The sequence below is a fragment of the Larus michahellis genome, chromosome 1 (genome assembly GCF_964199755.1).
Source record: "Larus michahellis chromosome 1, bLarMic1.1, whole genome shotgun sequence".
Classification (NCBI taxonomy): Eukaryota; Metazoa; Chordata; class Aves; order Charadriiformes; family Laridae; genus Larus; species Larus michahellis.
Window position 1 is genome coordinate 215,975,492 of NC_133896.1, and position 13,895 is coordinate 215,989,386.

General features: G+C 41.3%; 1 protein-coding gene across 2 annotated transcripts in view; it reads left to right on the forward strand.

Annotated features, from left to right (window-relative positions):
• Positions 1-13,895, forward strand: part of UVRAG (UV radiation resistance associated) — a 112,968-nt gene that overhangs the window by 11,336 nt on the left and 87,737 nt on the right. For both annotated transcript variants that reach the window (XM_074572301.1, XM_074572302.1), the window contains exons 2-5: positions 6,368-6,485; positions 7,898-7,932; positions 10,215-10,376; positions 12,163-12,237. In XM_074572301.1, the coding sequence (XP_074428402.1) occupies positions 6,368-6,485; positions 7,898-7,932; positions 10,215-10,376; positions 12,163-12,237 (390 nt within the window). The remainder of the gene's footprint in view (positions 1-6,367; positions 6,486-7,897; positions 7,933-10,214; positions 10,377-12,162; positions 12,238-13,895) is intronic.

Here is a 13,895-nt window from a genome sequence, read left to right on the forward strand (position 1 = left end):
GCCCTAACCCTCCTTTCCCAGAGGGGGCTATACGATGGCTGGCATCTTGGATGGCTGTTGTTGGGAGAAACTTAACTGCCTGCCTTCCTTAAGTTTAAATGCTCCTTTGACACCGTTGCGAATTGATTTAATATGTTAAAGTGTCACTGTTTCTGCTGGGAACAAGAATTCATGAATAGTTCTGCTGAAGGAGCCAGTGCTAAAGAGGGCAGATCATGCAACTGGGAGAGGGGGGAGGAGGAGGAGACAGATGTGGGACAGAAAGAAGACAGACCTCCCCCTTTTCCCAGCAGTGAGCCATTAGATCATCTCAGCTGCTAATAAAATGATAGGCTCCATGTGATAAAGAATAAGGCTTAGCTGTTGCCCATATTAATGACCTGAGCTTCACTATTCATACTTGGAGCCTGAGCTAGTAAGTGTGGTAGATCAGTAGTGAAGATAGAAAAATCGTGTTTGGCTGTTTTCTCATCCTGCTTGGATATACTTACATGATTATTTTTTTCCCAGGGTCATCTGATTCTTGTAAGAGAATAATAAAGTGGTTAAGATGGAAGAGGAGTCAGAACTCTCTGTGCTTGTTTTTGCTACCCATTATGTGACCTTGAACAAATAATTATGAAATTCCACAAATACTTTAGGCTGTTGTAGGTAGTTGCTGTTCTCCTCGTGGTTCCACGAACAGTCCAGACCTTATGGTAACAACAGTGCACTTCTCTCTTGTTTTGTCTAATTCCCTTTTCTTCCCTTCCTCCCTACCCCCCATCTCTACAGTGATTTTTATTAATGGTACCAGATTGTTAGATTTAACCCAATAATAAACCCAAGTGAATAGTTGTGTCGCTTCAGTTTCTCAGGCCCAGAGGGAAGCAGCGCGTGGTGCCTGGATCAGTTTAAGCCATGAAGAAACTGCAGTGTTAAAAAACCCCTCTGCTACCTTCTGCTCTTGCCTGCTCTGCTTTTGTGGTGGACACATCTATGTAGCTGCAGTGAGCTGAATTGGAGGAACTTTGACTTAAAATGAGCTTCCTTTTTTTTTGCCGGTTATAGCTTGGATAAATTCTCTGACCCTCCCCATGAGACTGCACAAGAAAATATTGTGTGGAGTGGGAACAAGTGTCTAGATGCAGAAGGTGGTATTTTAGGCAGAGGGTAGTGAAAGATTAGGGTATCTTAATGTTGAGGGAACTAAAGCATGAAGGGACTGTGTGGTTTCAGTCGTTTAAAGCTCAGAAGACTTGGTAGACTGTAGAGTTCTGGGATCATCTTATGTAAAAGCAAAGTATTAATGAGGATCTTGACCAAAATACGTTATTCTGTAGCAGCCTGACTTGTTTATGGCCTGTGGTATTTCTGGAGACGTTCCCAGAAAGTCACTGAATGGGAGCACTAGATACGTTAAACAACTGATAATAGTTCTTCAGAATGATGAAAACTGAGTGCTTTGCTTTATTTAAGAAAAAAAAGACCCCTGACTTTTGAGAGAAGCTGGTCACTGCTGCACATGGATGGTCTCACTGTGCTCCATAGCAGCTCTGTCAAGATGCTGCTGCTGAATTCTGGGAAGTGAGTTTTGTGGCTCTGCAGGCACGAGGGATGAAACCTGATGGTAGGCTCTTCTCTTCTGATCTCATCTAAAGCTTTTCTGTATGTCTTCAGGATAGCCGTATGCTTATAACCTGTGATATCTTTACCTCCAGCAGTGTTTTTGAAATATAAACTACGACTCAGGGTTTCTTCTAAGGGAAAATTAGTGGATCTCTTCTGGTTTGTAGTTGTAGATTTTTTTCAAGGTAGCAGGAAGTGTTAATTTCTTTCATGTAGGAGTTGCTGTGTAGCAGTTGCTTTTACTCAGTTGCAACTTAGACTGGCAATTAAATCAAATGATAACAAGGCCTAGTATGTAATTTCACTGCTTCATTGACTTGAAGTGCAAAGGACTAGGACAATTGTGGCAATCAAAATAACTTGTGTGTCACAAACCCCCTAGAATGAGCTGTTAAACCTGCTTGACTACTCTGCTAAGCAGTGATCCAGGTACACCTGAATTCAGGCTGCCTGCACTAAATTCAGAGCTGTTGGAAAAGTTAAAACCCTTTTTGATGGTATCAGTTCTGCTTGTCAGAGCTTACCTAAATCACAGCTCTGTTGAAAAATAACTTTTTTTGCAGAAGGCTGTCTAATTAAGATGGCTGGTGTAGTGTCTGAGATCTTCAGGACTGTGTTGCTGATAGACTGTCAACTGTTAGAGGAGATAGCGGTGAGAATTATCTATACTCATCTGCATATTTTGCTTATCTTTTGTATGAAAGAGGATCCTGCACTATCAGCTTGCAAACACAGCTGGCTTTTTCTGAGCTATGTGACTCATGAGGCTTCCAAAGCTTTTATCACGTTTTTGTAGCACTTGTATTTTGATTTTTAAACTGGGCTTTTTCAAATGGCTGTTCTGGTTGCAGAGCATCTCATCTGTGGGGGGATCCTTTCTTGTGATGAAGATTTCTTGATACTTCTATAAAAAGGGAAAATACCTAAAACTTGTCTCTAATGAGAAGCGACTGCTCTTTCCCACTTCATCTAAAAGAAAAAGGAAATGAAAGAACTCAGGATTATTTGCAGCTACTGTATTTGGTGTCAAGTATAATAGGTCATTTCTCCATAAAGAGTTGCTTTTGCAGTTTGAAATGCACTGATACCTCACAAGGAAACGCTTTCCACTTTGCTTGTAGAATCATAAATTGCAGAATGGTTTGCGTTGGAAGGGACCTTAAAGATCATCTAGTTCCAGCCCCCTGCCCTGGGCAGGGACACCTCCCACCAGACCAGGGTGCTCCAAGCCCCGGCCAACCTGGCCTTGAACCCCTCCAGGGATGGGGCAGCCACAGCTTCTCTGGGCAACCTGGGCCAGGGGCTCACCACCCTCACAGCCAAGAATTTCTGCCTCAGATCTCGTGTCAGCCTCCCCTCTTGCAGTGGAAAACCCTTCCCCCTCGTCCCATGGCTCCCCTCCCTCATCCAGAGTCCCTCCCCAGCTTTCCTGGAGCCCCTTGAGGGACTGGAAGGGGCTCCAAGGTCTCCGCGGAGCCTTCTCTTCTCCAGGCTGAACCCCCCCCCCCCCCCCCCCAGACTGTCCTCACAGCAGAGGGGCTCCAGGCTGTATGTAGCTCTGCACATATTTTAAGCTGGTGGTTTCATTTGAATGGTCCTGTCTGCCTTTGGCTGCTTGTTGCTGCACCTTCCCCTCTTCCATCAGCACAGCTGCTTGTAGAGCTGCATTGTGAACCATATTGAGGAGCTGAGCTGGTGAAACTAACCCACTAGAAGACAGAAGTGGTTAATTTTCATCCAGATCGGTTCCCCAGTGTGATTCACTGGGCAGCTGTACAAGTGCTTATTTATTAGTAGTATTAGTACAGATAAGGAGGGCGATGCAGCAGGGTGATTTGGGTGATGTCAGTGATAGCTGACCAACAACACAGTGGGTGTTTTGCTTTGTGTATTCTAACATCTTGAGCAAAAAAGATGTGAAACACATACGAGGTAATGCTTAGTAGAGATTTGAAAATTTCATCAAAATAATACTTACTGTTTGTCACAGAACAGCTGCAAGCCCTTGGTGAAGAATTTTAGAGCCTGTTTGAATTGTCTTTTGGATATGTCTTCATAGTTGATGGGTCTCCTGGCTAAAGCTAATTATCTTTGGTCAGGAGAGGTTAATTAGCTCTGAATGCTGCCTCTGAATTCTGAGGAAATCAGAATAATGCAATATAATATCAGCGACAGCGTAGTGGGCAAACTGGAAGGTTTATTTTCAGGATCCAAGTCCTGAAAGATCCATCATGACCTCATACTAAAGAGTGTGAACAAGAAAATTGTCCATGTAATTGGAAACTTGTTCCCTGTCAGCTGGGCTAATGGGACAAGGAGTGGGACAGGAGGGAGGAGGAGAGTGATGACTAACTTGGAGATTTAAATAGACTTCATTACCTGTTGCATGTTGTATCCTCAACTGTGGTGTGGTCTCACAGCCCCAAATTTAATGTTCCTCTTCCAACTGGTTTGGGAGAAGTGAGACTTTAGAATTCAGGATAAATTCCAGAGTTTGAAGGGTGCAAAGAAGTCACAAACCATGGTGGTAAGGACACTGCTCTTGTCCAGAGATGCAGGTGTAGGTTATAACACTCAACAGCTTTTTCCAAACCTCATTGCGTGTAGTGAAAGATGAGAAACTTGTTTGGCTTTGCTTGAGGGCTACTTCATTGTAACCTGCTACTTAAACCGGTCGCGCAATTAGTTTGCAATCCTAAAAAGACCTGCAGAAAGTTTCCCCCTTTAGATTAGTTAGATGCTATGTGGGCTATTCTTAAGTTGTAAGGTGTTAAAAAAAAAAATAAAAAATGAAGGGAGGAATTACCATGGTAGATGATTGGTCGGTATGCTACTGAAATTAATTAAAGGAGAACGATGGCACATAAAACCCTTGAATCACTTTTACAGAGAGTGCGATGTATGTTCAAAGCCATTTCTTACGGAATGTTTAAGTTGCTTATAAAAATGGCCAGCAAACCCACATGGCTATAGGGTTAGGTTTGAAATAACGTACAAGTCCGTGTATTTTTTAAGTGTGGCTTTAGCTTTCTGTTGACATTCTTGATACTAATGTCTAGTGAAGTAAGACCATGTAGTTCTGCAATTACGCAGCTTAGAAGTGGTGTTTGTTTTGTTATGTTTTTAATTTTGTATTGCATGTGTATGCTAGGGGTATCTGGGCATCCCATCTCAGACTGTTTTTAGTCTAACTCATAAATAGACTTCACATGAATCCACCAGTGGTTTTGAGTGTCACATGAACAGAAATTTAATATTCTTATATATTTCCAGGGAGGAAAACTAATATATCACTTAAGTGATGTTAAGCGATATAAAGTTTCAAATTGTGATTCCAAAACAGATTATAGCCTTTCAACTCTTGTTAAAAGTCTTTTAGGACAAGCTGCAAACAGAAACATTGTCTTTGGGTTTCAAAAGCATTTTGAATCTGCTTTTGGTCAGTGCGAGAGTGTTTCTTTTAAGGTGGATCCAGACTTACAGATCAACAAGCCTTTGGGAGAAAGTAGTGTACTGTAAAATGAAATCTGTGGTAAAAGGAAACACTGAACGAGTTGTTTGAGGCTTGTGGTGGTTTGCGGTGATCCAAAAAGGACAGAGCACCGTATATCAACACCCCTGTGATAGATGAGCAAGACAGTGGAGGGTTGAGAGATTGATGGGGAGAATGTGATACTGAAGGATTTGGCGAAAACTTTATATATTCGATGTGGCAGTTTGCTGAGTGCTAAGTTCATGGTAGTCAGTTTTAAGCATGCCTGGGTTTTCAAAGTTAAAATAAGAACCCCAGCTAAGCAGTGATTTAAGAGCGACTGGACAGTCCTACAAAATCGCTTTGTTAACTAGTTAAATTTAACAGTAAGCTAATAGTGTAAATATTTGTCAAAGACAAAGGGCATAGTATGCTTTGAAGCTGGGAATTTTAGCTACAACTATTAAAGCTATTTGGCATTGGGGGGGTGGGGGGCGGGAATTGATTCAACCTGATGATTTTCATTCGAGATACAGTATTGTAGCAAACTAACACAGTGTTTAAGTTGGATGAAATCACTTAAACTAAAACTTAGTGACATATTCTAATGTATTCAATCCAAGAGAAAAGGACTGGGTTACCCAAGCAGAAGGTAGCTGACAGACATCACAAATTTGACTTCAGGTTCCCTGAAAATCTAGATAGGTCTGTCTGATGTATTTTTACTTTCATGTAAGGTTGTAAGAGCAGTTTCCAGGATTACTGTGAATTCAGGAAGTTTTGTTCAGCCAAGTTACTTCTGGCTCTGGATTAGGCAGTGGTTTATGTTGGAGCTCTTTTTTCACCAGTGTTTGTTGAAAATAGCTTTGGTGAGGAAGTGTTTCCAATGTCATGATGCAGAACACCTGGGTGATACTGCTGCTGTTTGATGCTAATAGTGTCACATATTTGCTTGAAGCTGCTCAAATAGTTGGAGTGATTTAGACATGTGGAATAAAAATTACGTATAGGACACGAGTAAGAATAGTTTATCTTGTAGATCAGTGTTACTTAATCTGAGCTCATAGGTGCTAGTTGTTGCTTGTCCAGTCGGTTTCCTATGGCTTTGCTGAATGCTTATAGTTCACAGGAGCTTTCTGCCAAAGAAAACCGAGCGTTTGGTGGGATTTTTTTTTTGACAATGGTGCTTTGGAAATCGTTAAAATGTTTTAATACAAAAAAAAAGAAAGGGTTCAATTTCAATCCAAGGAAGTTCTTTAACTATTTAGGTTTTTTTCTTATTTTTAGCGTCGGCTTCGTCATCTTCGGAACATCGCTGCACGTAACATTATCAATAAGAATGGTTATCGCCTCTTGGATACCTACTTCACTCTTCACTTGTGTGATAACGCCAAGATATACAAAGGTAAACCAGGCTCGCTATCAACTTTTTTACAAGTTAATCATTGAATTCTTATGATCCGAATTCTTTCATGTTTTTGCCTCAACAACCTGCTGCCATTATTTGCATCACGTGTACTAACAGCACTTTGTTTTCTTGAACTTCATAAAAGCTTTCAGTGTTAGCAGGCAAGGAAGTAAAACAGATGATGGATCTGGTTGAGTCTCTTAAATCAGCCTCTTTTTGTTTGACCCCCCCCCCCATTGATAACTTAAGAAACCTGGGAACTTCCAAGAGCACAGAAGAACTTTTGAGGCCTTAGTTGCTTTGTGTCAGGGAGAGTGTTCCACCCTATAGGTACCACTTATTTTATGGAGGATAACCCAGAATTTACTATTAACAAATTTTTCCAGAAATAGAATTGTCAGCCAATGACAAGAAGCATCCAGGCATCTGTTCTGCTTTTGATGACTGCTTTTGAGTGTTAGATCTCATTTCTCTTTAATGCTTTGCTTTCCACTACAACGTATAGCTCTTCATTGTGGAGAGATGTTATTAAAATATGTATTTTTAGGCTGCTTTTGATGTGATCGACAGTTGGAGCTTTGCAGGCAAATTTTTCTTCTCCTAATTTGTATTTTCAGCTAGTGTAGTTGAACCTTACTTTTTCAAGGTTGCTCTTATAGAAAGGTAAGAATACATAAGTTGAGCTTGCTACCTGTGCTTTCTTGTGGTAGTTGGTTGAACCTGTAATGCATCACGATTTCTGCAGTGTTTGGTGTATGGGACTGTTCTGCGCTCCATCAGAGCTTTATCCTTGGACTCCAATGAGGCATATTGTACAAAATCTGTATTCCAGCCTCCAGAGCTGTGTATCTAAAGACTTTAAGCTCTTATTTTGGCTGGGAAAGCCAAGGTCCGTGTGTCAGCAGTTGCTTATTTCCATTTAAATACAGGGTTCTTGGCACCTCTGTGAGGTAATTTGACTGTTCACTTTCTAAGCATCTGGAACAGGTCACCCTTGCTCTTCAGGAAAGCAGTGCAATTACTTTATCCCTGCTGCAGTCCTCCCGGAAGATGTCATATGACAAACTCTTGTCACTTTGCAAATGTCATCCAAATATCCTAAAGTACCGGAGCATGTTCTTTCCCCAGAAACCAAAACCTCAGTAAATCTTGAGGGTTATCTTGGGTATGAAGATGAAATGCTAAATTTAAATAATGGCTTCTAATAATTAAGTGTGAATGAGTACTTTTGGTCAAAAGCACGACTGCATTTAAAGTCTTCCTTGTGAATCTGTTACTGATAAACTAGTCCCACAAGCATTTGTCTTTCATGAGTGTTAACTTATTTTAGCTTTTTCTATTTCAAATGCTAAGATCTGTATTGGTGTCTAAGCTAATCTAAAGGTGTTTTTTTACTCATTTTTCTTTAGAATTTTATAAGAGTGAGGTGATCAAGAATTCTCTGGTAAGTTATTTTAATATGGAAACGCTTTCTTTTAAAAATTGTGTACTTATTGAAGTATGCTGATTTCTCTGCCGAACACCATAGATGTTAAATGTGTATTTCTACTCTTCGGTTCCGCACATTCTTCTCCTTTCCATGTTCTTTTCACAAGGGTTGGAATAGCGAGTTACTGACTAGTAGAAATAAATGGACGTTTATGTTAACAGCTGTGACGTGATGGTCTGTTGGTACTCCTGCAGATAGGACTAAATGCTCCAAGGGTAGGGCACTTTCATGTGAAAACTGTTCAGGGCTCAGGTTAAGCTTTACAATATATATCCATTTTAAATATGGAGAACACCAAACAGGCAAAGTAATATTAGCTGGATTTTTACGGGCTTAACTTCTTTCAGTATCCGAGAATTGTATGCATCATAACTCTGGTTTGTTTGCAGTTCATCTTTTTACTTTTTTTTGCTGTTCTTGGTGATGTTAGCAACAGAAATAGCTGCTTTTATTTAAACGTCTGCAAATTGCTTATTCAAGGAGCACTTGTATGTTACTGTGCTGGGTGTACAGATTCCTTGGAAGCTCATGCTCTGTGGTTTAGCAGCCTTGGTGTAGAAGCAGAGGCCCTGCTTGCAACACCCCAAATAAAGGCAGAGTCAAAGTGTTGCAGAATATACCACCGATTCCTTTGAACATCTTTTTGTTGTAGAGGTGAACAGTAAGGAACGTGTACCTGCATATATATAAAAATGTATATTCTTTGAAGAGCTAATAGCTTTAAGAAACTGAAGCTTGAAAATGTCTCAGTTTCTAAATTTTCCAGTTCAGTGAAGGGACCAGAACTGAACAGTTTATTACACCTGAGAAGGGGTAGGTCTCTTTGTGGGAGTAGGATGTTGCAAGTGTTGGGTAAGGGAGTTTGAAAACGTGCTAAACAGACTTTTTAATGTCTGTGTTAACAAGGTAGAACTGTGCCATTTATAGCACACTGGGCTGTAAATGCTTTGAAACCCTCCTGAATGGAGGAAGAGCTCTCTGTCCACAAGGCTGTTTAACTTGTCAAAGACAGAAGTTCCTTGAGACTTCAGGATGTTGAGCTCTGCCTATTCTAAATCAGGAAAAGGAATAACAAAAAGGGAATCTAACCAAAGGAAATGTGAGATGGAATGACAAAAATCTAAATAAAAGATGTCTTGAGCAAATTCCGTACGTAATCTATGGGTATTTTAATGACCTGGTATTCTTGTGCCTGAATAGCTACCAAATATCCCTTCTCCTTAGGAAAACTTGATTAATGCATTCCTTCTGTAACACTTACTGGATAACTTTGCCCCTCCCTTCTTTTTAGAGGCATCTTATTCTAAATTGCCCTATACCAGTTCAGAGATGCTTGGCCTGTTCCAAGCTGCTTAAGCGCTAGAAGGAAAGGCTTGTTCTGTCATGGGGTGGTGGGTTCCTACCTTTTGCTTTTGTTTTGGAGGAGCTACTATTTCTGTTTGCGGACAAGGAGGGAGATATCTATAAAAAAACCCACTTTCCCACTTTTGCATTTGGACACCCTGAGGAAGTCCTAAAGTTGGTATTTGGCTCTTGGCACTAGTAGGTGTTGGATTGACTTGGTTTGGTTGCAGCTTGGGCCGATTACAACAGTTCCCATAAATCTTTAATTTAAATGTTCTTGGAATGTCTCATGTTTGCAAATCTGAATTTTAATGGAATGGATGTTTGCAGTTTATCTTAATGTGTGCTGCTTCTGTAAAGCTTGAGATGGAAGCTTGATCTCTTGGAGTGCAGAAGAGCTCTTGGTGACAAAGTTTGAGGACTCCCATGAGCATCAGTCAAGGAGGAGAAGAATGTGAACAAACCTGTCAATAAATTGTGCAAACTTAATTACTGGGGAGTAGATCAGCGTTTTAGATTTAACTTTTGCAGTGTAAGCTTTATCCTAGTTTGCAGAAGCTGAATTGTAACCTGGAAAGGAATCTTACTTCCACTTTTAAAGTTCCTGATTTGTCTAAACTGAATTAGTAAGTTCTGAAGTAAATTTTTCAACATCTTTTAATGGAAGGAAGCAGAGCCTACTGAGTTTCTAAAATACTTTACAGCATGTAGCTTTTAACCCAGGAATTCTGTCTAGAAAACAGAATAAGGAAGCAGCAGAGCCTGTTGGCTTTAACTCTGCGTGAACCTCAAAATGGCTGCTATTCATTATTATTAAGGTTTTTAGTCTTTGAAATGGATTTGACTACTTTCAGCTTGTTTGAGTTGCTTTGTCCCTCTTTGAATACCTATAGAACCCGACATGGAGGAGTCTGGATTTCGGAATAATGCCTGATCGTCTTGATACCTCTGTCTCCTGTTTTGTTGTGAGGATCTGGGGTGGCAAGAAGGAGCACTTTCAGCTTTTGATCGAATGGAAGGTCAATCTAGATGGGCTAAAGTACTTGGGCCAGCAGGTAACGTAAAAACAGTTTTTCCTCAACTTTTTACTTAGGGAAACAAAACATCTGGATGAACAAATTTATAGAATGCTAAGAAAGGAAATGAATGCATTTGAAGGATGTATTTTAAAGTCTGATTGCAGAGGTTCATGTTAGTTTACTTCAGAGCTTTAAATCTGGACTGGCTGAATGTTTTAAGCTACCATTGTTCACTGAGGCTCTTAAATAATAACACTCGGTGCTTTAAATTGCAATGCCTCAATTTAAGAAAATAGCATTACGATTGTACATATAGTTAAATGAACTTAGATCATAATTGTTCTGTATATTACAGTTTTAATCCATTCTCATAATCATGACGTCCCATCAGAGATCTTCAGTCCAAGGAGCTTACTGCATAAGATCTGTTTTAATTCTGGTATTTGTCTCTTACTAGTAGCCTTTTGAAAGTGGTGAAAAGTGGGGTGTTTTCTGTATTGTGGAGCTTATAATAAAAAGGTCTCAAAAAGAAATAAGTAATAAAAATAATGCTACCAAAAAATATGGTATCTCTTGAATCAAATAGATCGTTCTAATTCTACTGGGCCCTTTTTCACTGATTAACTGATAGGATCTATTTAGAATAGCTCATAGTATATTTATCACGTTAAAATGAAGATTTTTTTTTTTTTTTAAATTGGGATATTCGAAAACCTGTGAAGAAAGATTTATAGGGAATGACTGCTCTAGCTTCACATGGTGCATTGGTCCTGGCCAGCACCCCCTGCACTGGTGGGCTGGGAGAGAGTCAGAGGAACAAAAATATGGAAAAAACTCGTGGGTTGAGATAAACACAGTTTAATAACTTAAAGAAAAAAAAATAATTAAAAGTAAAAAAGGGGGAGGGCAGGAAGAACAACACACAAGTGATGCGAAGGTAGTCATTCACCACCTCCCACCAGCAGACTGATGCCCAACCAGTCCCCGAGCAACAGCTACTGACCCCTGTTTTTCCCCACTAAGCACAATGTGATACAATATGGAATATCCCTTCTGTCAGTTTGGGTCAGCTGTCACAGCTCTGTCCCCTCCCAAGATTTTGCCCACCCCCAGCCCTCCTCGCTGCGGGGGCAGAGTGAGAAACAGAGGAGACCTTGATGCGGTGCAAGCACTGCTCAGCAATAGCTAAAACACTGGTGTGGTACCAACACTGTTTTAGTCACAGATCTAAAACATAGCACCATATGGGCTGCTATGAAGAAAATTAACTCCATCGCTGCCAGACCCAGTACCCTTCAGCGTAGCTTTTTTCTATTTTTTACTGGACAAATGAAATGACTCCCTAGAGAATATTCTGTAGTGCATGATTTTATTTGAAATAATGTTCTTTACATTAATAGCAGGATATTAGCTACAATACTGAACACTAATTTTGTGTCTACTGTGACGACAAAAGCCTAATCTTGGAATATCATTTTAGGTAATAATCATGTGAAAGCTAATTACTCTTGAGACTTACCTCTTTGATTGGTTTCCTGGTCTCTTAGTTGTTTTTGTCAGCTGGAAATGCAACCATAGGAAAGATGCTCTGGCGTGTGTTTCTGATTTCAAGGTAGAATGGCTGAACATACTCAGTGACTGTTGTTAAAGCTGGGAAGCAAATGCATTTTCTATGGTTAAATTCAGTTTTCTCTTAGGTGTCATGTGTGTCTAGAATTACAGGTGCTGAAAAACCACATTTGACTATCAGAGAGTGCTCGTTTGCAGTGTAAAATCACAGTGAGGTGACTGTAAAACAGTTTGCTTTCTTCTCTTCTTGCAGATACATGCAAGAAACCCAAATGAGATTATTTTTGGTCTCAATGATGGTTATTATGGAGCTTCATTTGAACAGAAGGTAAGGGTAACTTGTATTTGTTCTGGCTTGTTAGTACGGGTGACAAGCTGAAATTCGACTTCTAAAGTTAGATTTTCACACTTGGATGCTCAGAACATTAAAATGCTTAGTTCTGAGAAGGAATACTTTTTTGACATGACAGATAAGAACTGTTATCTCGCCTCTATTGCATGGACATCTGAGCTGTTCTGGGAAGACTTAAAGCATAGAATTTTAAGTCCCCCCCAAAAAAAAAGCCTGGTTACTGAAAATAAGCTTTGACTTTATTCTTTGAGACAGACACTTCGTTCAAATTTTGAACATTTTGAAAATGGTGTGGCTGTTAAGACTCATTTTAACGGCAAATATAAAAGCACACTAAGTTTTGGTTCTTGCTCTTAAAACCAGAATTTGTAGCTTCTGAATTGGAAGCTATTTATTTGTTCTGTGTCACAACTGTTTCACCCCATGTTTTTTTTCCAAAGGCTTCATTGTAGTATTTGTCCTTGTTCAGCCAATATTGTGATTGCAGCAAATTAATTATATGGCAGTGCCGATTACTACATCAGTGATGAAAAGTTTAAACTTCCCTATTGTACATAGCACAGCCGACAGGGTGGTTTTTAATCCCAAATTGCTGGTGGCAGTACTGTAGTATAGAATCATGGAATGGTTTGAGTTAGAAGGGGACCTTAAAGATCATCTAGCTCCAACCCCCCTGCCCTGGGCAGGGACATCTCCCACTAGACCAGGGTGCTCCAAGCCCCGTCCAACCTGGCCTTGAACCCCTCCAGGGATGGAGCCGCCACAGCTTCTCTGGGCAACCTGGGCCAGGGGCTCACCCCCCTCACAGCCAAGAATTTCTGCCTCAGATCTCATCTAAACCTCCCCTTTTTCAGTGTAAAACCATTCCCCCTTGACGTGTTGCAACAGGCGCTGCTCCAGAGTGCCTCCCCAGCTTTCCTGGAGCCCCTTGAGGGACTGGAAGGGGCTCCAAGGTCTCCCTGGAGCCTTCTCTTCTCCAGGCTGAACCCCCCCAACTCTCTCAGCCTGTCCTCCCAGCAGAGGGGCTCCAGCCCTCCCAGCATCTCCGGGGCCTCCTCTGGCCCCGCTCCAACAGCTCCGTGTCTCTCCTGTGCTGAGGCCCCAGAGCTGGAGGCAGCACTGCAGGGGGGTCTCCCCCGAGCGGAACAGAGGGGCAGAATCCCCCCCTCGCCCTGCTGCCCACGCTGCTGGGGATGCAGCCCAGGCTGCGGGGGGGTTTCTGGGCTGCCAGCACACGTTGCCGGCTCATGTTGAGCTTCTCATCCACCAATGCCCCCAAGTCCTTCTCCTCAGGGCTGCTCTCCATCCGTTCTCCACCGAGCCTGGATTTGTGCTTGGGATTGCCCTGACCCACGTTCAGGATAGGTTGTGTAAGGGTCCTTGGCTGGAGAGAAAATGACTCCTTGACACACAGCTGCAGTTTCTGCATTAGCCACAACCAGCAAGTCCAGTCTTGTGGGGATTTGAATGGAAGCAATGACTTTATAGTCAGGAATGCAGGTAGCTGTTCATATGTGGGGAGAATGGAGCAAGGGACAAGGTGGCCATGTGTGCAGAACTCTCTGGCTGATCCAAGCCTCCGAACTTTGGTGTTTTGATAGTTATCCTTCAAATTGTAGATTGTATCTCAGTTC